General features: G+C 40.7%; 1 protein-coding gene across 6 annotated transcripts in view; it reads right to left on the bottom strand.

The window, feature by feature from the left end:
* Positions 1-22685, bottom strand: part of vps13d (vacuolar protein sorting 13 homolog D) — a 157940-nt gene that overhangs the window by 69738 nt on the left and 65517 nt on the right. For 5 of the 6 annotated variants that reach the window (XM_076740585.1, XM_076740580.1, XM_076740584.1 and 2 more), the window contains exons 38-53: positions 21121-21261; positions 20848-20973; positions 18681-18755; positions 16468-16570; positions 15487-15639; positions 12003-12138; positions 11863-11910; positions 10286-10436; positions 9688-9904; positions 9357-9604; positions 9082-9273; positions 8836-8962; positions 8524-8666; positions 6006-6136; positions 5362-5537; positions 4349-4472 (exon numbers count right to left, since the gene is read on the bottom strand). In XM_076740585.1, the coding sequence (XP_076596700.1) occupies positions 4349-4472; positions 5362-5537; positions 6006-6136; positions 8524-8666; positions 8836-8962; positions 9082-9273; positions 9357-9604; positions 9688-9904; positions 10286-10436; positions 11863-11910; positions 12003-12138; positions 15487-15639; positions 16468-16570; positions 18681-18755; positions 20848-20973; positions 21121-21261 (2291 nt within the window). The remainder of the gene's footprint in view (positions 1-4348; positions 4473-5361; positions 5538-6005; positions 6137-8523; positions 8667-8835; positions 8963-9081; positions 9274-9356; positions 9605-9687; positions 9905-10285; positions 10437-11862; positions 11911-12002; positions 12139-15486; positions 15640-16467; positions 16571-18680; positions 18756-20847; positions 20974-21120; positions 21262-22685) is intronic. The other variant, XM_076740586.1, reaches the window with a different exon arrangement.

Below are 22685 nucleotides of genomic sequence, written 5' to 3'. Positions count from 1 at the left end.
TTTTTGTGTGGATAACAGATCAAATTCTTTTTGAAGGAATAAGCATTCTTTAATGCAATCAGCTGATGGGGATGTTGCCACTTGTGAGTCAAGGTGACCAATTTTAATCATCAATTCATTACGATTATTTCTGGTTTTTCGTAGCTGGGCATTGTATGACATAATCTGGCCTCTTAAATATGCTTTAAGCACTTCCCATACTGTTGATGATGACATATCTGGTGTTTGATTAGTTTCTAGAAAAATATCAATCTGTGATGAAATAAAATCTGAAATTTTGAAAAAAAAAAAAGTGGGTTGAGTCGCCAGGGTCTGTAAGTAGGTTTTGTAGGTTAAGCCTTAGTTTATGAGGAGCATGATCAGAGATTACAATTGCATGATAGTCACATTCTTTAACAGAAGGAAGAAGACATTTATCCATTAAAATGTAATCAATATGTGAAAATGCTTTGTGAACAGCTGAAAAGAAAGAGTATTTGCGAGCAGTGGGATTAAGAGTATGCCAAACATCAGCAATCCCATAAGTGTCAAGGAACAGTTGGATTGAGAGGGCAGCTTTAGAGGTTGGTATAGTCTTATCTGAGCTACGGTCCAATCTGGGGGCTAACATGCAAATCATATCTCCGCCAATTATCAAGTGGTGTTAATTTAAATCAGGTAATCGGGAAAAGAAATTAGTGAAGAATGTTGCGTCATCCAGGTTAGGAGCATAGACACTAGCTAAAATAACTGGGGTGTTACATAATTTGCCTGTAATGATGATATATCGTCCCATAGGGTCTGCATCGACCTGGGAGGAGATAAAGGGCACATGTTTACTAATAAGAAGTGCTGCCTCTCTTGATTTAGACTGAAACTTTGAATGACAGACCTCACCAACCCATCTAGTACGCAAGCGTAGGTGGTCAGATATTTTTAGGTGAGTTTCCTGGAGGAAAACAATGTCCACCTTCAACTGATGTAGATGCGCCAGGACTCTCTTATGTTTTGCAGGATGGTTCATCCCCTTAGCATTCCAGCTAACAAACAAAATAAGGTATATAGCCATCCCTCCTGTAGTTACATTCTATGCCATGACCAGAAATAGTGAGTATAATTGAATACTGAAAATGACTTATGTTAGGCCCTTATCTTTACATAAATCGAAAAAAGAATGAATAACATGAAATATGACATAAAAGTACAAGTAAAAAGAAAAAATCAAACCTGTGTACAAAAACACCTTCAAGTCCGTCTTTCCCCGTCATTCCACCCATCCCAACTGGGTTGGATCCCTCTACCCAAGTAACAAAATCCACACATGTGCTTATACTAGGGAAACTACTAAGCTAAATGCTAAACTCAACAGAACATTAAAAACGTTTAGGCGTAAACATCAATATATGTGGAATAACCCTTTAAAATAAGGTTTTAATTAACTCACTCTAACCTTCCATTAGTTATATCTGAACTCACATCAGAAACTGAAATATTGTTGTGAGTATCTCCTGGAGATACAGTCAGAAATAACAGTGAGAAGGGGCCATTAGCGGGCAGCTGTCACTTGTTTTGTGATGTTTTGTGTGATGTATTTCTGGGCTTCATCTGGCAAAGTAAAGGTTTTCTCCACTTCGTTGTAAGTGATACAGTACGAAGTCGTGCCAGGTGAAGTATGCCAAACCAAAGTCCCTCGACCCCATGCAGCTGCTGTCTGATGCCGTTGTATGCTGCGCGTGCACGGGCGACTCTTGCTGTGTAGTCCGGATAGACCGAGATGATCATATCATTCATCTTCACTCGCCTCTGTTCTCTGGCAAGGCGCAGGATATTGAAACAGTCATGAAAGTAGTGAAGATGGGCCACTATGGCTCTGGGGGGTGCTCCTTGTTTCGGCAGTGGTTGTAGGGTCCGGTAAGGGAGCTTTTTCAAGCTGGAAAGCTTCTTTCAGCAGCATGGAGACTGCGGTTATGCTGCAGTTGTCTTGGGCTTCTGGTACACCCACTATCCGGACATTATTACGCCTGGATCTTCCTCCCAAGTCATCACACTTATCCTCCAGGGTAGCCACCTGGGTTGAAAGTTGTTGCACTGTGCGCTATAAATCCACGACATCATCTGAACAACCCGAAAGTCCTTTTTCCATCTCTTTCATGGTGTTTCCCATCTCTGCCACTTCTTTTTTTACAGCTGTTTTTAAGTTAGAGAGTTCTGTCCTGGCAGCTTGTATCTCAGACTTAATGTCAGACATTTCACTTTCAAGCACAGCCCGGATCTTTTTCTTGAAGACAGACACAAAATCTGCACGCAGCAATGACAGCAGTTCATTTTCAAAGGCCATGATATCAGCCGGGCCACTTGAACCGCTCAAGGTCCCGGAGGTAGACGGCACGTCGGTCTCAGCAGGCCTGGTCGTTGCAGCGTTAATATTACGACCTTTTGTATTTTTTCCAGCCATGGTTTGTTTCTCATTTAGATAGTAAGCAAGTTGGATGAAAGCCTATGGGTGTCTTTTTTAAATTACGCCAAAATAATACTAAAATAACTAAAAGTTCTGAAGAGCTCGGTCAAACGCCACCTACTCCACCGTTTGCTCACTAGCGCCCCCATTATCTCATTTCTGATTGCTGTGTTACTCAAAGTTTATCTCAGTTAATATTGCTGCAGTGTATCCTTCATTATACAGGCAAATTACAGCACCACCATAAGGAATCTTGAAATTATCTGTGATCAGGATATGTCCTTTAACTCCCACATAAATCAAATTTCAACACCTTTTTCAGTCATATTGCAAAAATCAGGCACATTCTGTCTCAAAACGATGCAGACAAAATAGTACATGCATTTGCGTTCAGACAAAAAACTAGGGAAAGAGATCTTATTTGTTCCATATCAGCCTTCAGTTATCAAGCTCCTCTATTGTGAAACCACTTTCCAGTTTCAGTCTGAGAGATATAGACACCCTCTCTGCATTCAAGAATAGGCTTAAAACTTTCCTTTTTGATAAATCTTACACTTAGGGCTGGTTCAGGCTTGCCTTGGACCGCTCATAGTTATGCTGCAACAGGTTTAGGTACATTGAGTTCCTCTCTCCTCCTCCACTTCACCATCTGTATGCATTAATTTCCCATTGATGCATGTCACTAACTTCGCTCCTTCCCTGGCGTCCTTGTGCTTTCTCGTTTCATGGGTTCCCATGGATCATGGCTGCACCTGGACTGTGGATCATGGTTGCACTTGACAGCTATGAGTATGACCAATAACAATGTTCAGCCATGTTAGGTGTTTTGTTATATGTGAATGAGATGAGGTAGTTGGATATGGTTAGTGATGACAATGATGCTCTGTGTTCATGTGTACAGTACGAACCCCCTGGTTAGAGTGAGTTGCAGTACAGCGAGAAATTCTCATTCAACAGCTAACCAAGTAGAATGGTACATGACTCCTGAGCCAAAGAGCAAGTGAGTGGCAACACAGCGACAGTCTCAACAATCCAATAGTGCAAAGTAGACAGCTGCAGAAGTGGGCGGTGGCAGGCCGGGTAGCCAGTTTGGACTAAAACACTGAAAGGTATGTTTGTGACACCTGTTGTGTCTATTTGATAGTGGCACTTAACAGAGTTGTTTCTTTATGTTCTTATTAAAGGAACCAGTTTTCTCATCTCTACACTTCTCCCCAAAGCACTAACTTGTTTTGAGGGAGTAGCTTTAGAGGGGGGCCTGATGTGAGGGGATGGGATTTCTTGGTTTGATCCTTTCGAAATCTAAGTTGTTCATGCTGGTTTGTACAACATTACCAACTCTAGTTATAATGACATCATCTTTCTGCATCTTCTTCTACAATGGTTTAATGGCAGCTGACTGGAAAATGACACCAGCTGTTTATTTCAACAAAGTAACTCCTACTTCACATAACCGTAAGTGGTTGGAACATCAATTAATTCAGATTTTCTTTTGCAGATTTTCTCAAAATTCTGTTAAAAGTTGTGCTACATTTGGATTGGAAATCTATCTTGTGTTTGAAACACTGTCATGGCAAAATCAGACTTGGCTGAATCTGACAAACTTTCTGAAACAAAAAATCCAGCAATCACAATCACTTCACACAGTGACTGGCCAGGTGTGTGAAGTTATGAAAGTAGTCCAGGTTTGAAATTGTATCTTGAGCTCCCTTCTTTTCTTCTCAACTGATAACTCAAAACTTCTGCCACATTTTTCATATGTACAACAGAATAAAACACCATGAATGGCCATGAGTTCATGGAGAGAGCACTCGGACTTCAGTAAATGATTCTAGCACAGGTGTCCTTTCTTTGTTGAATATGTCCACCTCTTAGTAACAGGTCATACTGCTGAAGCTAACACTGGCTTACCTCAGAGATGTTGTCAATGCAGAAGGGTGGTGGCAGCTGGTCAGTGTCAGTGAAGGAGATCTGGTAGGTGGCTCCTTTCAGGGTGATCTCTGTCCGCAGGAAGAAACAATTCCCAAGTGTGTCCCTGTTCAAGTCAAGATCCAATTTCTCTATTTAATCTTCAATTCTCTACCACTGTATTGCATGTGATGTGATGGAACTGGTAAAGTGATAGATTCATGCAGAAGCATATTAGAAAGTAAAGTATAATGTGTAAATTGTGAACTACTTTTAAATACACAGTTAAATTTTCCTATTTTAATATTTATGTTTCCCTTTTTTTAATTGAGCAGTAGCTAAAGAGCTCTGCTCTGCTGGCACAGCCACAGACCTCACTGGCTCAGCTGTCCAGGCTGGACCAAAGGCAGGACTACGACAGCAACTAGCAGGGCTGCCACACTCTCCTCACCTGGGACTGGATTCCAGTATGGGCGATGGGCACTTAAATTCTTAATTGAGCTCAGGGCCTGAGAAGGTGGCAGTGTTTCTGGATTTGGTTTATATACAGTTTCACCTTTGCATTGCAAAGGGCAGGTTGAGAATCAAGAGAGAATAATGTCATCAACAAATGTCGTCACTTAAATTGTCAATATTTCTACATATTTATATTAACTTGCCCAGGAGTTCTCAATATGCAACGCTAATAAGCAACTAGTTAATGGTGAATATATAGATATAATTAGGAGAAGTTATTAGGATCAAAAATGAAAATTAGAGCATACAGCATATTTATACAGAATATTCTTCAGTTGAAATGCATTCTAACATTTGAACTTGTATATCTATCTATCTATCTCTCTCTCTATCTATCTATCGATACACATACACACACACGCACATATATATACATATACACACACACACACACACACACACACACACACACACACAGACACACACACACACACGGAGAGAGAGAGAGAGTAAATACCATTTGCTGGTGCTAGAGAGCATATTATGTATATGTGGTTTACCTCATGTTGACGTGAAAGGACTTGGGTTTGTTGACCTCAAAGCCTCCGGACCAGGTGCAGTTGGGGGTGTCCATGAGGCGCACGCACAGCAGCTGGTCGTAGTCATTGCGGGGCCAGTGGAAGACAACGCTGGAGCCTGGCAGTGTGGAGATGTATCCCTCCGGGTTGGCAGTACCCTAGCACAAATGCAGTCATTAATGACTTCTGTCATATTGTATTTATTTTCCCCCTGTGAGGAACAGGAACAAGAGCTACAGACAGAGCTTTCTCATGGCACACATTTTGACTTATCAAACAAAGGTGCAAATATAACATTATTACTGTCTGCATTCCATTTAGGTTTCAGTCCCAGGGCATGTTATTGTAAGAGCTGGTGCACTGAAATTACTTACTTACTCATTGAACAGAGCCATGTTTCATTTCACTGGCAACATGTGACAAAGGTCCAAGCCACATAGATGCCCTATGAACAGTTCATTTTTTTGGTATTTTGCCTTTATTAGATATGTCTTAGTAGAGATGCAGACAGACATGAAACAAAGATCCTTGATCTCAAATTGTTTCCATCACTATATAGGGTATGTGTCCTAACTCCTAGACTACCTGAACACCCCTGTACAGTAATTTTTAAGAGAATTTCTCACCTTTCCTCTTGCAAACTCTCTCTGAGCAAAGGCCAGTTTGTGTGTAGAGCGGTTGTCCAGCAGGTAGCGTGGTGCAAAAGTCACAATGTGGGTGTCCCTGTAGCGTCCTTTTCCTTTCCGCACACTAATGCCTGTGTTGATCAGACAGGGACCAATGAATGCCTGACAAACATTTTTAGTGATAATACACACACACACACTCACACACACACACAGTATATATATATATGAAGATATATATACACACACACACACACACACACACACACACACACACACACTGCTCAAAAAAATCAAGGCAACACTTGAATCACGCATTGGATCATGATGAACGAATTATTCAAGTTGAAAATCTTTACTAATGTGATTTGTATAATTTGTTGAGAACAAAATGATGAAACAATGGTCAAAAATCATCAAACAAAATCATCAACCCATTGAAGGCAGGACTCAAAATCACAAAATCACACCAAAAAACAAAGTAAAAAATTTCAGTCACAGGCTGATCCAACTTGCATGAATTTCATCGTCGCAGCTCATAATGTGACTCAGTAGTGTGTATGCCCAGGTGCCTGTATGCACTTCTGACAACATCTGGGCATGCTCATGATGAGTCGATGGATGGTGTCCTGGGGGATCTCCTCTATATATATATGGGTGGGGTTCGAATCCCGCTTAGGACAGTATATTCAGGTGGGTCCTTAGGCAAGACCCTTTGCAGTAGATGCCTAAACGTCGGATGAGAGCAAAAATAACAGATAAAACCATACCGGCTCGGACGTCGCCGGGTCCAACAAGGTCTGCGTGCCGGGGGACCAGGACATCCTAACGAGAAGTTGGCTACTGGAACACGACATGCATAGAGCAGGACAGAGAACAAAACACTGCTGGAATGCTACTACGCCAACAACCCCAGTGAGCGAGAGTATATGAAGAGGATGTGGGACCTATGGATGCTTTGAAACCCCACAAGACTGCAAAGCAACTTGTGACTCAGTGCTCTAATATCTGTAAGAACAACCTACTGTCGCGATTAGAGATTGATGAGGTAGCTGAAAGCTGGATGGAAGGCAGCTGACCTGAGAGAACAGATAACAGAATCCTGGGGGAACACAACTACCTACCTGCCAAGGCTAAGAGACAAAGGACCAGTTGAATCTCTACTGGAAGACGTGAGCATGGCACTGGTGACTATATCCACAGAAACCATCACAGAGACCATTCAGCTGATGTATGCAGCGGCAACAGTCATCCTGCGCATGCTAGGCTACAAGATGAATAGCAGTAGCCGGAAGGAGCAGGGGAACCCTCCATGGAAGAGGAGACTGGAGAGCAAGATCACGACAAACAAGGAGGGAGGTTAGCTTGCTAACTGAGCTACAGAAAGGTGTAAAGATCAGGAAGGAAGTGCCAAGGAGATGTCACAAGCTGTCCATAGATGAAGCTCTAGAGACTGCCGGGAACCCGGGACCTTCTAGCTGTGAGACGACAGTGTTACCACCGTGTCACCGTGCCACCAAAGACCCAGATAGACCCATCAAAGTCTGAAACTGAGCTCTACTGGAAGAGTGTCTGGGAGAAGGAGGCATCGCATAACACCAACGCCCAGTGGTTGCTCAAATTGAAAGCAGACCACAGTGGCTTCCCAGAACATGAACCAGTAGAAAGGAACAGTGGCTACACTACCTGGACATGGCAGAAACAGGAAACTATCAGCAGCTGCAACCAGATTTCTGAGGGGGCAAGTGGTAAAAAACCCTCGAGTGACTGCAGAACACCTGCAGCAAAACCTGGTGGCAGCAGGCATTGAGGTTTCAGTTTGCACAGTAAGACGCATTCTTAACACTGAAGGGCTCCATGCCCGAACTCCAAGACGTACACCACTACTGACCCAAAAGCACAAGAAAAGTCAGCTCCAATATGCTCAAAACCATATAAATAAGCCACAGAAGTTTTGGAATTCTATCCTGCGGAGCGATGAAACAAAACTGGAACTTTTCGGGCCTATGGACCAACGGTATATCTGGACGCAGGAGAATGAAGCATATGCTGAAAAGAACACCCTGCCTACAGTGAAGCATGGCGGGGGCTCAGTGATTCTCTGGGGCTGCTTTGCTGCCCCTGGCACTGGAAACCTGCAGTGTGTGGAGGGCACGATGGATTCAGTCAAGTATCAGGAAATCATAGCAAAAAACGTCATGCCGTCAGTGAGGAAGGTGAAGCTCAGGCATCATTGGACCTTCCAACAGGACAATGATCCCAAGCATACCTCAAAGTCCACCAAGGCTTGGTTTCAGAAGAAGAAATGGAAGATTCTAGAGTGGCCGTCACAGTCGCCTGACTTAAACCCCATGTACCATAGAATCTTGAAGGGGAACCTCCTTCCCTCAGCAAGAACATTGAAGATGGGTCATGGATTGGTCTTCCAGCATGACAATGGCCCAAAACATACAGCCAAGGCAACAAAGCAACAGAGTGGCTAAAGAAGAATGAGCTGATTGTGAATGTAGCAACTTGCCTATGTTGTAGATGAGGCCAGGCCTGTTCCCATGCTGGATAACCTTCACCGCTCTGACTCCACTCCCTCCATCCAGGGAGAAGCCTTGGCACCAGCCTGGAACTCCATCTGGGTGAATTCCTTTCCCAATCCGCATAGTACACCTGCGATCAAGATAGATGGGGACAAAATGGAAAGCAAGAATTTATGGATGAAAACACCAGGAAGTTGGTTGGGTAGAACATTGCTCACTACCTAAGAGATTATGTATCATCCAGATTCAGGTACTCATGACTAGAAAGAGGAAAAGAACGGTCTCTGACACACACTTACATAGCAGGCTGCTCCTTGTCAGTGTAGCAGAATAGCAATGGACTGAGGCTTCGGGCCAGTTCATGCTCTTCAAACTGGCCTGCTGCATCCGCTTTGCCATTGTCCTGACGGAAAATTAACGGCAGACCTGTGGGAAGAACATTGTTTTACAGAAAATTAATAAAGAAGCTTGTTCTTAAAGCAATGACAGGATTAGTTTTTTCTCATCTGCACAACTGCAGTTTTTAACAACAAAGAAAACGTTACCAGTCTTGTTGATAAGCCAGTAGGGGGCAGAAATCAGGATCTTCAGTGCCCCCTGTGCCCGCAGAATAATGCGGATGGTGAGGCAAAGCAGATGTTTGTTGGTGTCATACAGCCTCATGCGTACCACATAGTTCTGCGTTCCAGGGGGAATCAGCAGCTCTTTGCACATAGGGAAGTTTTCCAGCAGGACCCCTGATGGACACACATCATGAATACAAGAAGTGAGAACACGGAAAATACTTCCGAAATACACAGCACTCAGTGACAATCCTGACCTAGCTCCATGTTCTGCGAAGTGTCAGCAGAGTGAAGTACGGCCTCTTTTCCCGGCTTCATTGAGCCTTTGATGGACGTTCCTTTGATGTAATAGTTGAGGTCACAGGGCAACAGGTTGGCCAGCACCATGGTGGGCAGCAGGTAGATGGTGTGGCCTGGCTGTCGGTAGATCTGCTTTGCACTGCCAGAAACCCTTTTGGCAGGCTGCTGCTCTGGGTAGTTCTCCTTCTTGATGACCACGCAAAACCTTCAAGATGCAGAGAAATTAAGGGAACGGTACCAGATATGAGTAATACATGAACCAAGAACAAGATGTCTGACTGTATTTACCTGAAATTGCGCTTCAGGTTGTCCTCAAAGTCTGCTGACTGACACTCCCTCTTACTGCTGCTAATCTCTCCGGCCCGCTCCACACTGGTCCAGTGGATAGGAACCTTACAGAAGAACAAGCCCAGGCCTTTGGGCCGAGCCTGCAGCCGCCAGGATGTAAGGTGGAGGGGGACCGCCAAGGCCTGGCCAGGCAAGATAGGAGGCAACACCACTGGTTCTGGTGTAAATAATGTGATTTGAATTTTTAATATAATCCAATTTATATTTTAAAACATATACATAAAATAACATTAAAACATAATAAAATAAGAATAATAAAATGAAAGATGAGAACACATAAACCAAGATAATAGAAATGCATTAATACATTTTAAGCTAATTTAATAAATAAAAATAAAAATAATATTTGTAATAATAATAAACAATAACAAGAATATTATATATGTAACACAAGTTAAAAATATAAAATTCAATAACATTAAATGATGTGATATTATACAATAAATATTTAATAAAATAAATAAAAAATAATGAAACTAAATTGAAAAATAAAACACAAAAATAACAAAATATGTGAGTTAAAACGGCTGTGTCTTACTGTCGGGAGCGGACGGGCTGTCGAGTCTGACCTCCATAGGAACATCCAGCCGGTTTTTCACCATGAGGGCAGATCGGACAGTAATGACCTTCCTGGCACTGCCCTCCATTGTGATGGAGAAGACTACTCTGACTGGAGGCAGGGCTGAGAACTGAGAAGTCAAAGGGATTCACAGACAAAACAACTCACATCAGGTTTAAATTCATACTGAGCATTTGTGTTGTTCTGACTACAAGGCTGTCATTAAATGCTCAGGACGTTCACCCTGGCCTTTATTTGAATTATCACTGCCATAATTACTAGAGACAGGCATTCTGTCCTTCCTGTTTTCTGGTTTGCTCCTATTTGAATTTACTGTTAATCCTCAACACTTACTCCACATTCAGTACAATGTCCTTTTCCAAAGCACAAATTCCATCAGTACAACAGAATCAATGCATTCTCACTTGTCTACTGCTCTTATTTCTCAAAAATAAATAAATAAATAAATAAATATACAGTATATATCTCTATATATCTACATAGATACTGTTTATATATTAAACTCACCAATTAATTCCAGTCACTTCTTTGCAGTCTTTTTTGCTTGTTTTTTTTTTTTGTTTTTTTGGCTGTTAAGATGCTGTCAATGAGACTCAACACTCGCTCACCTTTGTACAAAGGCAGCAGCTCAAGAGTTACTAATCAGAGGGTAAGTGGTTCAATCCCCAGCCCCCCCGGTCTGCATGTCGTCAAAGTGTCCTTGGGCGACATACTGTACCTGGAATTGCTTTTTCACTGTGCATGTGTGTCAGTGAGCATAGATTCATGTGGCACTTTCATAGAATGTTTGTTGAGCAGTTAGCACCTGATGGTCTCAACCATCAGTGTATGAAAATGTGAATGAATTCAAGTGTGTTGCAAAGAAAACAGAAAAATCATCTCAGACTTAACTTGTCCCATGTCATAATAAACTAAATATCTTTCATAGGGATACCTTCCTTTCTAAGGAATTGTGATATGTCTTTTTTTCCTATAATCTGATGTATTACAGACCTTATGAATAATAATGAAAATACTTAGTTGCAGCCCTAACTCAGTCTCTCTTCTGTTAGACATTTAATTTGAAAGGAAATGTGAAGTTTCACAAACTGTAGAAGCCAGAGCAATTGATTATTGTATCTGATGACTGTGCTGTTGTACTGATGGAAATAGTGCTATGGAAATGTACATTATGCTGAGTTTATGTTTAACTATTACAATACAGGTAATTCCTTATCCACTCAACGAATTGCACTGGGCCTTTATGTGTTCATGCTGGCCACTATTTGAAAACCAGCTTTTACTTTTAGGCTCTTATATGCTGTACAGATTGTAAAGCGATATTGGGATATAAACAAAATTGTCGTAAGTTGAAAATTTAAGGTACATACTTCCACCCTTTTTGCTTCATTAGATGCCAAAATAACAAGGTTGTTTCTCCATTTCTAATACAGTGTTTTGTTTCCTGGTGTACAATAGCTGCTACTGTGGCTGTAGATTTTATTCTAAATGTTTACTTTGCTCAATAGTTTAGAAACAAGACTTGCCAGACTTACATAAACATGTGGGTGGATGATGTTGGTTCTGCTAATAGGACTACCAACCTGTGGAAGCAAGAAAGGTTTAATATCAACTTGTTAGAAACACTTAACATTGTAATTACTAATTTTGTTTTTGAGGTTTTGACTTGGCTCACAGTGTTGGAAGAGTTGTTTCTGTCCGCAGCTGCATAACGAAAGAAAACACCCACTTTGTCCACAGATACCGGCTTGACTTGCTCCCATCCACACACCCGAACCAGGAGCTGGTGCAGTTTCAACTCATGAGTGTGACTACAGAGGAGGAGGCAACAAAGTATCAGTGATACAAAATTCTAATTTCTGAAACGCATTTGTATAAAAACAGTTCATAGTTGACAGTTCATCACTCCATCATTTACACTAGACTGGAATGGCATTGAAACCCGAAATAAACCACAGACAACAGGGAAAAATCATTCAAGGTCTTCATAATCAAACAGCTTAAAATGCCTTCTGAGATCTATTTCACCGTGTACACCTTCTGGGACTGGAGAACAACAACTGACCACGGCCGATCATTGCCAAATTTGAACTTTACAAAGAAGAAGTTCAGGGACAAGGCCGGCAGCTCAGAGGAATGAACTACAGAATCATGCAAAGACACAAACAGCTGCTCACGATCTGAAAACAGATGACCAAAGAAGGGAAAAAGCCACAATGTCAGTGGACAAATTGTACATTGATGGACAGTTGTACCATGGCAAGAAAACAACCTCCTGACTTTCCAGGGAGGAGGGTCATTTGAGGCCATGAAAATCTCCAGGATGACCACGACTGACTACCAGATGAAATGGCCAGCAACTGCTTAATCTGTGCCGCAGAAACTGAAAAATGTGCGAGCTGCCGTCATTTGTGGAGAAGACACCATTGAATCAACGTTTCACGCCAAACTGTAAGTTGAAGGTTGAAGTTGAAGGTTGGAAGGTTGGATCCAGGAAACCACTCTAGCTGGTGGCGGCTCAGTAATGGCATGAGCTCGTATTCATTATGGAGTAAAGACACCATTGGTAGTGTTGGATTGAAGCGTCAATGCCGTGGTGTACAGGGACATCCTGGAGAACCATTGCCTCCCACATATAAGACAGGTATACAGGAACAACTTTTGTCCACAAGACAACAACGCTAGAGCACATAGAGCAGCTGCAGTGAGAGAATATCATGGCCCGCTTGCTCTGCTGATATGAACCCCATTGAACATGCCTGGTATGCCTTAAGCCGAGCCATCAATGAGAGGGAACAATATTCCTCAAACTCTACGGGAGTTAGCCCAGGCTCTGACTGAAGAGTGGAACGCCCTGCCCAATGACAGCATCAACAAGCTTGTGGACAGTATGCCACGATATCTTAATGCACTGATCCGTGTCAGGGGTCGGCATACTCGATATTAGTGACTGTGTGACATTTGAAAGAGTAATATTGGACATTCATATGCATGAAATCTTCTCAAATATGTGTTTCCTGTTAAACTGACCAAGGCTGAAGAATTTAAACAAAGCCTTAATCCTATTGTTTCAATACCCCCAATTTTGTTTAAGCCTGATCGCTAATAAAGGAAAACCCCAAACAACCCCATGTTTCTTTTCAGCACTATAGCCAGGTTGACAGTTATTTTGTGAGGCAGTTGGATTTGCGCAATCACAAGATCATTCGATAAAGAATGGATCTTGACAGGCTTCAAGTTATGTGCTTGTGGCCGAATCACAGCGGTTTGGACCAATCAGTGTCCTATGAAGAATTACTGGCAGCTATCGGGGTTGTGATTTGGGTGTGACACACAATTATTTGTTTGAAAACAATGGCTGTTTCTAAAGGGGTTAGCATGGAGGCCACTACAGTTTCAGGTGTATCGTAACTGGAGAGTATTTCTTCATTGAAAGAAGAGCAAAGAATGAGACTGACGGCTTTCCTCGATGGAAGATGTTTTTGCTCTCCTCCTGGCATGCTTCGGGTGTCCTACCACATCATAAAGTTTGTTGATCTGATTGATTGAAATTAGTTTGTGACAGAGTTAGACAGACAGATGGTTCATCCAATCACCTTCCAAAGATTTCCTGAAAAAACGAACAAACTTGTGTCTTCAACCTCTTCAATCTGTAATCTCAGAGTTATCTTTGACCAGGATAAGTCCTTTAACTGCCACATAAAACAAACTCAAAGAGCTATTTTATCACATACACTGGCACTACACTGAAGAAATTGGGTTCTCATGGTAAAAACCTCTGCTACTGTGAATAGTTAAGTGAGAAGAAGAGGACCTGATGTCTGAAACATCTTTTTCAACATTTTAAGCAAGAATAATGTATTAGTTTTTGGATAATCATAGAGGGAAGGAAAGGGAAGGAGAAACAAATGTTTGGGCACCCAAAGACATTTGAGCTCTCATAACTTTTAATATATCAATTAGCTTTTAAGGGTTATTGCTTGTTCACAATCATCATTAAGAAAGGCAAGGTGATGCAAATTTCAGTTTTCTAAATATGCTAACTCAAACCTTGTGCCAACAATCAACAGCAACAGGCTCCTCTAGGCAACTGACCTAGCACTCGGAAAATTAAAATAATGTGTTCAAAGCAGGAGAGGGCTATAAGAGGATAGCAAATTGTTTTCAGATAGCATTTCTTCAGTTTGTGATCTAATTATGAAATGACAGGCAACAGGAATGACGGAGGTCATGTTGAGGTTGAGCATTATCCAAAAGAACAACTCAAATTGCTAGAAAGGCAAATCAAAATCCTGTTTGACTGCAAAAGACCTAAACACTGGAGTGGTGGTGCGCTGTTCTAATGCACATGAAGTTAAAACAGAACTTTCTGCCCCCAATCAGCTAAGGTATGTTTGGAGAAAATGAACACCTCTCCACCTGTTAAGCACAAGCTCTGAGGATGCAAAGAGGATGGCTTCTACAACAACATAACAAAGCTAAGCACACCTCAAAATCTAAGACGGATAAAGTACAATACAACACATCTTCTCTGTGCTGCAGTTTTGTGCTTTCTTGTCTTGCTCTTTCTGTCGCTTTCTGCAGGTATTTTTGCCTCCGGAACTGTAGAGCCTGGATCTGTGTTTGCAAGATTACTACAACTACTACTACCACTACTGCTACTACTACTACTACTACTATTACTATAACTTTCCATCTCTATATGGAAATTGCATTATGCTACTGTATGCTCTCTTTCCTGTTAAAAGGGAGTCTTTCTTTGCTATTGTCCCAAGTGCTTCCTCGTGGTGAGAATTGTTTGGTCTCTGTTAATAATATTAGAAAGAGTATGGACCAGCTCTATATGAAAAGTGACCACAGGTAAATCTGTTTTGATTTGGTGCTATATAAATGAAATGGACTAGACGAGCTTGTATGTCTTGTTTAAAATGTGAGTAAATCCAATGTATTCATAATCAAATTCCTGCAATCAAGCTGATTCATCACATTTTAAAGCATAATAGAGGTGGGGAAATAGAAATAATAGACAAATCTGACAGTGTGCAGTGAAATGTTGTTAAGTAAGAAAGAATGATGGCCAAAAATATAAGAGTATCATAATAATTTCATATTCGTCAGATGAAATCCATAGGTGCTGTGAATGTGAGTCAGAGCTGTACCGGTGGCGGAGTTTCTCACGGGCTTCAAACTCAAAGGGAATCTCCTCCCCAGGCAGGACCTCTCTCCACTGGCTAACATTGTGAGTGTCATCAGTTCCTGGCCCGTGGACATCTGAGATGGAATCTGCACTACTGCTGTGAGACAGTGCCACCCTGTAGGGAACATGTGAAAAGCTTTAGCTTGAGAAATTTATGAGAGATCAGTTTTTGACACTGGAACTGTTGGTCTGCAGGGGAGGACACTCTCATTTGTCTAAGCAGAACCTATAACAACAATACATTCTCAGAGCTTAAATAGCTAGAGAACTGAAATCTTTTCTTCTCAAGGGTGCGCTAGAGTAAGGTCCATGGGATCATTACTGTCAAAAAGTAATGGGAGCATGAATATGCTCAGTTAACTGTAACATTGTAACATGCTTATCACTGTACATCAGGAGGTATTTGGTTCAATTTACTGTCAATCTGGACAGCAGTTCTTGAGATATCTTGCTCTGGACTAAAGTGCCGAACAGACAAACAAACCAGCTAATATCTCCATCTTAAGAAACTGTTTACACATTTACACAACTTATTAGCATGCTGCACTGATCCAATATTCTATGTTGAACATACGGAATCTGATGCAAATCCAACAACGGATGGTGATGTGATACAGTGTTCCTTTTATACCATTGTTTAAATGACACCAAATTTGGCATTCATATACAGTCTGTCACACAATAATGTCATACCAATTGGCAAACCAAAATAGGTGATGTTGTCATGTATTTTCTTGCAATTACTATAACAATACTGTTTTTACCCCCACAAATGTTCCTCATTACTTTGCTTGGTGAAAATTAATCAGCATCGGGTGCTAGGCATCAATAAATTCAGTTTGTCAAGTCTAGTTATCACTTAAAATCTCCCAAACATGCTGTACCAGTTTGTTGTACATGTAGTTATGGAAGCATACATAGTTGTGGTTATAGTTTCACCTACCTTGTGGGGGTCGTAGTCAGAGTGGCAAACCACATGGTACATCCTGTGTGGTTGCGCAGAGCATATGGCACGAATGGCTGCCTCCTCTTGGACAGCTTGACATCTGTTGGAAAAATAAGTGAAAGAAGAGAACATGAGCATGCTAGGCCTATTACATTATTCAGCACAACTTTGGTAGTTTATGTTCAATTCTAACAGTCATGCGCTTACTTTCCTCTTGGTCTCCGAGACTTAAAATCACAGCCAAGGCAAAGGCACCTTGAAATCCTTTCATTTTAAGAGGGCACTCCACCAATTTTATACAAACAGACTTACTTAGTAGACAGACAACTTAGTAGTCACAGGGACAACTGGTCAGCCTGTGAAAACAACTGTACAGTACCCTCTGTGGCTCTGGAGACTGACATCATCAGGAGAGGTTGAAGATTACAAACAGAAAATGAAACAGAAAGCCTACATCATGAACAGGGGGTGTGAAAAAACACTTTAAGCTGCTTTATCCAGTGTTTCTTGAGTCTGGCACGTACTAAGGACTAAAAGCCATGATGTATCTGTTCCACCTGCTTTGATGTTTACCATTCTTTCTTTCTTTAGTACCCCTGTAAGAAAGGCAACTTGTTTAGAAAGGAAAAATCCTACATGTGATTTTTTTGTAATGTGAACAATTATAATTAGCTGGGCCTACTGATAATTTTTCATGTTTTACATATGAAAATTCAGTGTATACAGATCAGTACGTGGAAACAACTATGAATTAAAAGCACACAAACAAACAGAAACTATTAATCAAAAAAGATTTACTTACAGGCCACTGAAAATTAACGTTGCACAGCATTTTGCTCTAAAGAAAAACTACCATAAAGAAACAGAACATCAACCAACTCAAAAGAAACTGTTGCAGTCAGAAATGACAGATGATCTTGCTTCTCTGAACTTAGAAATAGAAATTTTAACAGTTCAAGAGTTCTGTTTCCAACTGTTGACAGTCTCATGAACCCTGCAAGCGTGTCTTAGGCACACTGGTTTAGGGCTGTCAATGAATATTCATGATAGACAGGAATCACAGACTGGAAAATATGTTGAAGTCCAACATATTACATATACATAAACAACATCCCTCTTTCAAGTTCCTTTCTATGTTGCTCTCCCGAATTGCTGAACTACAAGTTTATTTCACCCAAACCAGAATTGGTGATGATTGCTGAAATAGAGAAAAGATAAACCAAGAGGATTTAGGTGAGTTTTGTTTTGTTTCTGTCACATTTAAATGAAGCGTATTTTACAGTGATAAAATTCACAGTTTCCGTGAATGGAGTCTGGTGGCTTTGTTGACAGAGATATAACAGCTGTTTCTGGTGAAACAAAACAGATCTTACTGTTTAACAAGAAGATTACGTTTTGTTGACAGGCTCCATTAAGCATTGATGTGATATCAACCACTGTGTTTTGCTTTCACAGACCGCTCGGAAGAAGGTGTTAGTCTTTTACTTATTAATCATTTTATGTTATTTTCCTCGGGCTACCAAAGCAAACAACAAAGGTGATCAGTGCTTGGTTAGGGTGGTCTCCCCTACTTCTTTACTGATTGGGTGATTACAGTTCAAATTTACTGTGTGTGAAAACCACAATTATTAAAAGCCTGGTGACAATTAGAACAGTGTCTTTAAATGCCTTGTGGTGATTAAAAAGGTGAGGAAAAACAAGGTACTTAATTAAGATTTGGTGTTCGATACCTTTCAGCTTTTTCCCACAGCAGGTCACAGACAGATGGAGTGGGTCAATGCAGTATTACGACTAGCAAATTTATTGGGCATTTCTACTGCCACTTGCTACCTTTGGCAGTTGATGCACATGCATGCTTCATTTTCTTTCTATGGAAGTCACTTCATTGATCCATTTCTAATCAGATCTGCACATTTCACTTAGGTGAGCAATTTTGAATTAAAAAGGGCACATTTTGCTGAAAGATCCCAAGTTTGCAAGCCTAAATGTATACTGTTATCATTTTTGAACATTTTGCTGGCATGAAACGCTCTAAGAGACTTATGACTCTATTTTGACTGATTCTTACTCCAAATCTACTCTACAAATCGTCAAAACACTGCAAGATGTCTGACACCCATGGGGAAAAACTTATAATGAGTGAATGAGATCAGCGATGCTGAGTGTGCTGCTGAGGGAGTCTGTCTAGGCGACTAAACTCTGAACTGTACCTCTGGAGTGAATCGGCTGCTCGAAGCAGGTCAAACTGGCTGTGCTCCTAGTTCTAAGATGAGCAAGAGGAACACCTGACAGCAGAGAGAGACAGTTACTACACAACAGAGACACGTGCAGAGGGAACACACATGAGGGTTAGAGGTTCATCATCCTCATTCTGTGCTCTGTATTGGAAATCAGAATTTCTATGCAAATGAATACTGTTAAGAATAGTGTAAGTCATGCTTCAATTAAAGTCATCTCCCCTCTATTTACATGTGTTAAGAATAGCAACGAACATAAAAAAAGTCCATTAATTTCCTATTCAGCTGAGGGATCAGAAGAACTTGGCTGATGAGTGGCAGGTTTTGTGGTCAATTCAACTGACTGATGCTACTCATGCCATTAGGACTTCTTAGCTCATGTTAAAATAAACAAAATATTATAAAAGGCTGGAACAAAGCAGCTAAACCTCCAGTTCTGACAACAGCTCATCAGAATAGGGCAACCCATTAACCAAGTTTCTTCACACAGCCAAAGTAACCATCCGAAACACAACCAGTCCTAAACCGGCTGCTTAAAGGATTACCAGTGTTATTCTGTGTTTTCTTTATTATCAACAAATCCCATGAAAATATCAAAACCAACTATATGTTATTCAGTCATAACACTTTCTTGATACTAAAACTTTCTAAATATTTTTTTGGGGCAGCAGGATGAGGCTTGAGGGATTGTATGTCAGGGCTGCAACAACTAATCAATTAAATCAAGTAAAATCTACTATGAAAATAGTTGCCAATGAATTTCATCATTGATTAGTTGGGATGATGCACAGCACGCTCGGTTGCAATGTCTCGTAAGGTGGTGGCAATACGTCAATCAATGGCATGCCTTTGATGTCATGACACCATTGATTGACTTACTGGATGAATTACAGGAAATTAGGCTTTCTATTTTGTCTCTGTGGTAAGCAAATGAAAAAAGCAAAGACAGAGACTAAATATTGAGAGGAGAAACAGATGATTATAGTTATAATTCAACGCCCCACCCAAAAGCTAAGGCTTGATAAAGCTAACAACGCTGGTAAAGCTTGAGCCATCACAAAACAGATGGAAGGTAATTCTGTCCCTTACATTTGTTCTTAAATTAACTTGGAATCGTGTGTTTGTCCATCAAATAGACACGAACACTAAACAGAAACTTGAGCAATATCTGGTGAAATACATCAGTTACATTAAGATTTTATTCTCAGTGCATGGCTGCATCCCCATTTGCCATATATTTAACTACTAAGATGGGGGATAAGTTTTATTTTTTTGAAATCCTGGAAATAATATGATTTAGCTTTTTTCTTTTTTATCCAATTAATAATCAATGAATCAAAACAATAATCAACAGATAAGATATACTTATTCCTCTGCATACTTATCAGATGTATTCAGTGTCAATTTGGTTCTGCACATGACATTTATTGATAATTAGGAAAATAAAGAATATCACCATCAAGACATATAATTTATGCTGGCAACAATGTCTTTCAGTGTCCTTTCAGTTGGTACTGTGGCTGCAATGGTATGACATTTTTAGGCAGTAATCTCATCACGATATCATGGTATCGCAGTATACACTATTACAGTTGTTTTTATTTTCAGTTATAATGACCCTTAAAAGAATTAAATCAGATGACACTTTATTATAATTTCACAAAATATTATGTCATGACATGAAACTTGATATTAAAAGGTATGTATTTTAAGTTTATACCACTAATATAGTGGAATTCAATACTGCAGATAAGCAAATGTACATGGTATGACAACCGCTGATTTGACGCTAGTATACCGCGGCAACCCTAGCAGGCCAAAGACCATCATACTTTCGTCATTGTGAAGTAGAAATTTCATGCAGATTGTGTGCTATCTTAGCATGTTAATTCAGCAAATAAAGATGAAAACAACTAGTACAAGATAAACTATAAGAGGCTGCCTAAGCTTAAACATTTGAAACAATTACCTGGCTATTATCTTCTCATTTACTTTGATCACTTTTAACTACATGAAATTTTTTTATCTAAGATGCCACATCTGGCCATCTTTTCAATCAATTCTAAACATATCTTTAACAACGTGAAGTTCTTCAGTACCCAGTGATTTGTTTGTGTAGCTGTGTGTAGCGGGAACTCACTTTGTCCAAAGCTGGGTGGGTCGACTGAGGAGCCCATCCAGGCTAGGGGGGGTGAAGATTGGGGGGTCTGTTCCTCTGCGTTACAGTAGTCAGCTATCCAGGAGCTCTTGGTGGTGTTGTATTGTTCTGGAAGGAAAGCATAAAGGCTTTTCTGGCTTGCGGGACAAGTTTAAAACTATAACTGGAAGCCAGCACCAAATGGTTTTAAGTGATCTGACTTAACATTGTCACACAACCAGCTTGCAGCCCGTGCATGTTTGTTTATATACCCACCCAACAGGACAGAAGTAATGTTCACATCCAGTCTCTGCTTGGCTCGGATCCCCATCTTCAGACGCGGAGGGTGGAGACGGCCAGCAGCCTGCTGCTGCCAGGAAAGGAAGCAGGGCCAGGGCTCGATAAAGGGCTCCCACCCTGGCACACACACAATAACGATTACCACCTTGTAGCTTTAAACTATGTTTTCTCATTCATAAATAGCAACAATTGTGTTGATCCACTGCAGTTTGCTTGGAGGTCTAACCAATCCGTAGATAATTTCATCTTTCATTGCTCTGTACTTTGCTGTTGCACATCTTGATAAATATCAGAATACTTTAAACATAACAAACACGTCCATGGGATGTTGCAGAAGTAAAATAAACAGTCAATGCCATGGCTGAGCATTTGTCCTTTGGAACTGCGGTGTACAAATTACAGTCTCAAAAACTGGATTCAGACAGCCAGGGTTTCATACGTCACAACACCTAAGGAACCAATCCTTTCAATCTGTGGGATGGCGCTTTCCATATCATGATAACATAGACAAGCCAATGGCTCATGTTAACTATTCCTGTTACATTTCTAACATTGTAGAGAACAATACATACAATACATTAGCATCCTGGTATGTTGACTTGTAGGTTACCCTGTACATTTCACTCTTTGGAAGTAGTTTCCAGCTGGAACATGTATGGCTGAATTAATCCTATATAACCACTTGCCCCTGTGTAGCTTACAGTAGTTAGCAAAATAGACAAGCAAGGGTTTGTATGTTTGATGAGGTGAGGTGAGTAGGTATGATCAAACTACAGGCAACTGCAGGAGATTGAGGCAAGGACTATTTACATATTCATAGATCCACACATACTAATTGAAGGCAAAAGTTGTAGAGTTACATCTAGGGAATTATTTTTGGACAAACCCTGTACATAAGCAATTTTGATAAACAGAGATAAGTTTTTAGGGGTTTCATCAGTGCTAGGAGATGAACTTCAAAACTACTGTTTTAAGTTCCACTTCTTTTTCTTGACTGCCAGTTATACAACAGTTAGTTCCGACAAAGCAATTTGATTGGACAAGAGACATTCCATGAGTGCTGATATAGAGAACAACAGCACTGGGACTTTTTATTGACATTATCACTCTACTGTACAGGCGTTCTAATAATCGTTAATTAACGTTACATCATTTGTTAACTATCTTAGATTGTGGCAAACTCTGCATCGCAAAGATGGACATATTTCCACAAATAACATTTGATATAAATTATGAATGGTCATCAGACTCAGAGGAGGACGAAGGAAAGGAAAGAGGCCTTAATATCTCAGCGCAAACCAGGTGTGCTGCTATGACATCAGCCGACCTCTACAAATTAGAGAAGAGCAAAAATGAAGCTAACACTGTAAGGCAAACAACTTGGGCTCTGAACTGCCTTCAGACTGAATCTAAAAAATGTCCAGGTCAACTTTCAGTTAGTTAAAAAGATCGAGCTGAACACAGTGTTGAGACAGCATCAGCAGCTACCTTGGACTTCGGGCTGAATTAAATCATTATATCAATGAACCTCCAGTTAGCCG

This window comes from Chaetodon auriga, chromosome 10 (genome assembly GCF_051107435.1).
Source record: "Chaetodon auriga isolate fChaAug3 chromosome 10, fChaAug3.hap1, whole genome shotgun sequence".
Taxonomy (NCBI): domain Eukaryota; kingdom Metazoa; phylum Chordata; class Actinopteri; order Chaetodontiformes; family Chaetodontidae; genus Chaetodon; species Chaetodon auriga.
Note: the sequence above shows the minus strand (reverse complement) of the source record. Positions and strands in the feature narration are given on the sequence as shown.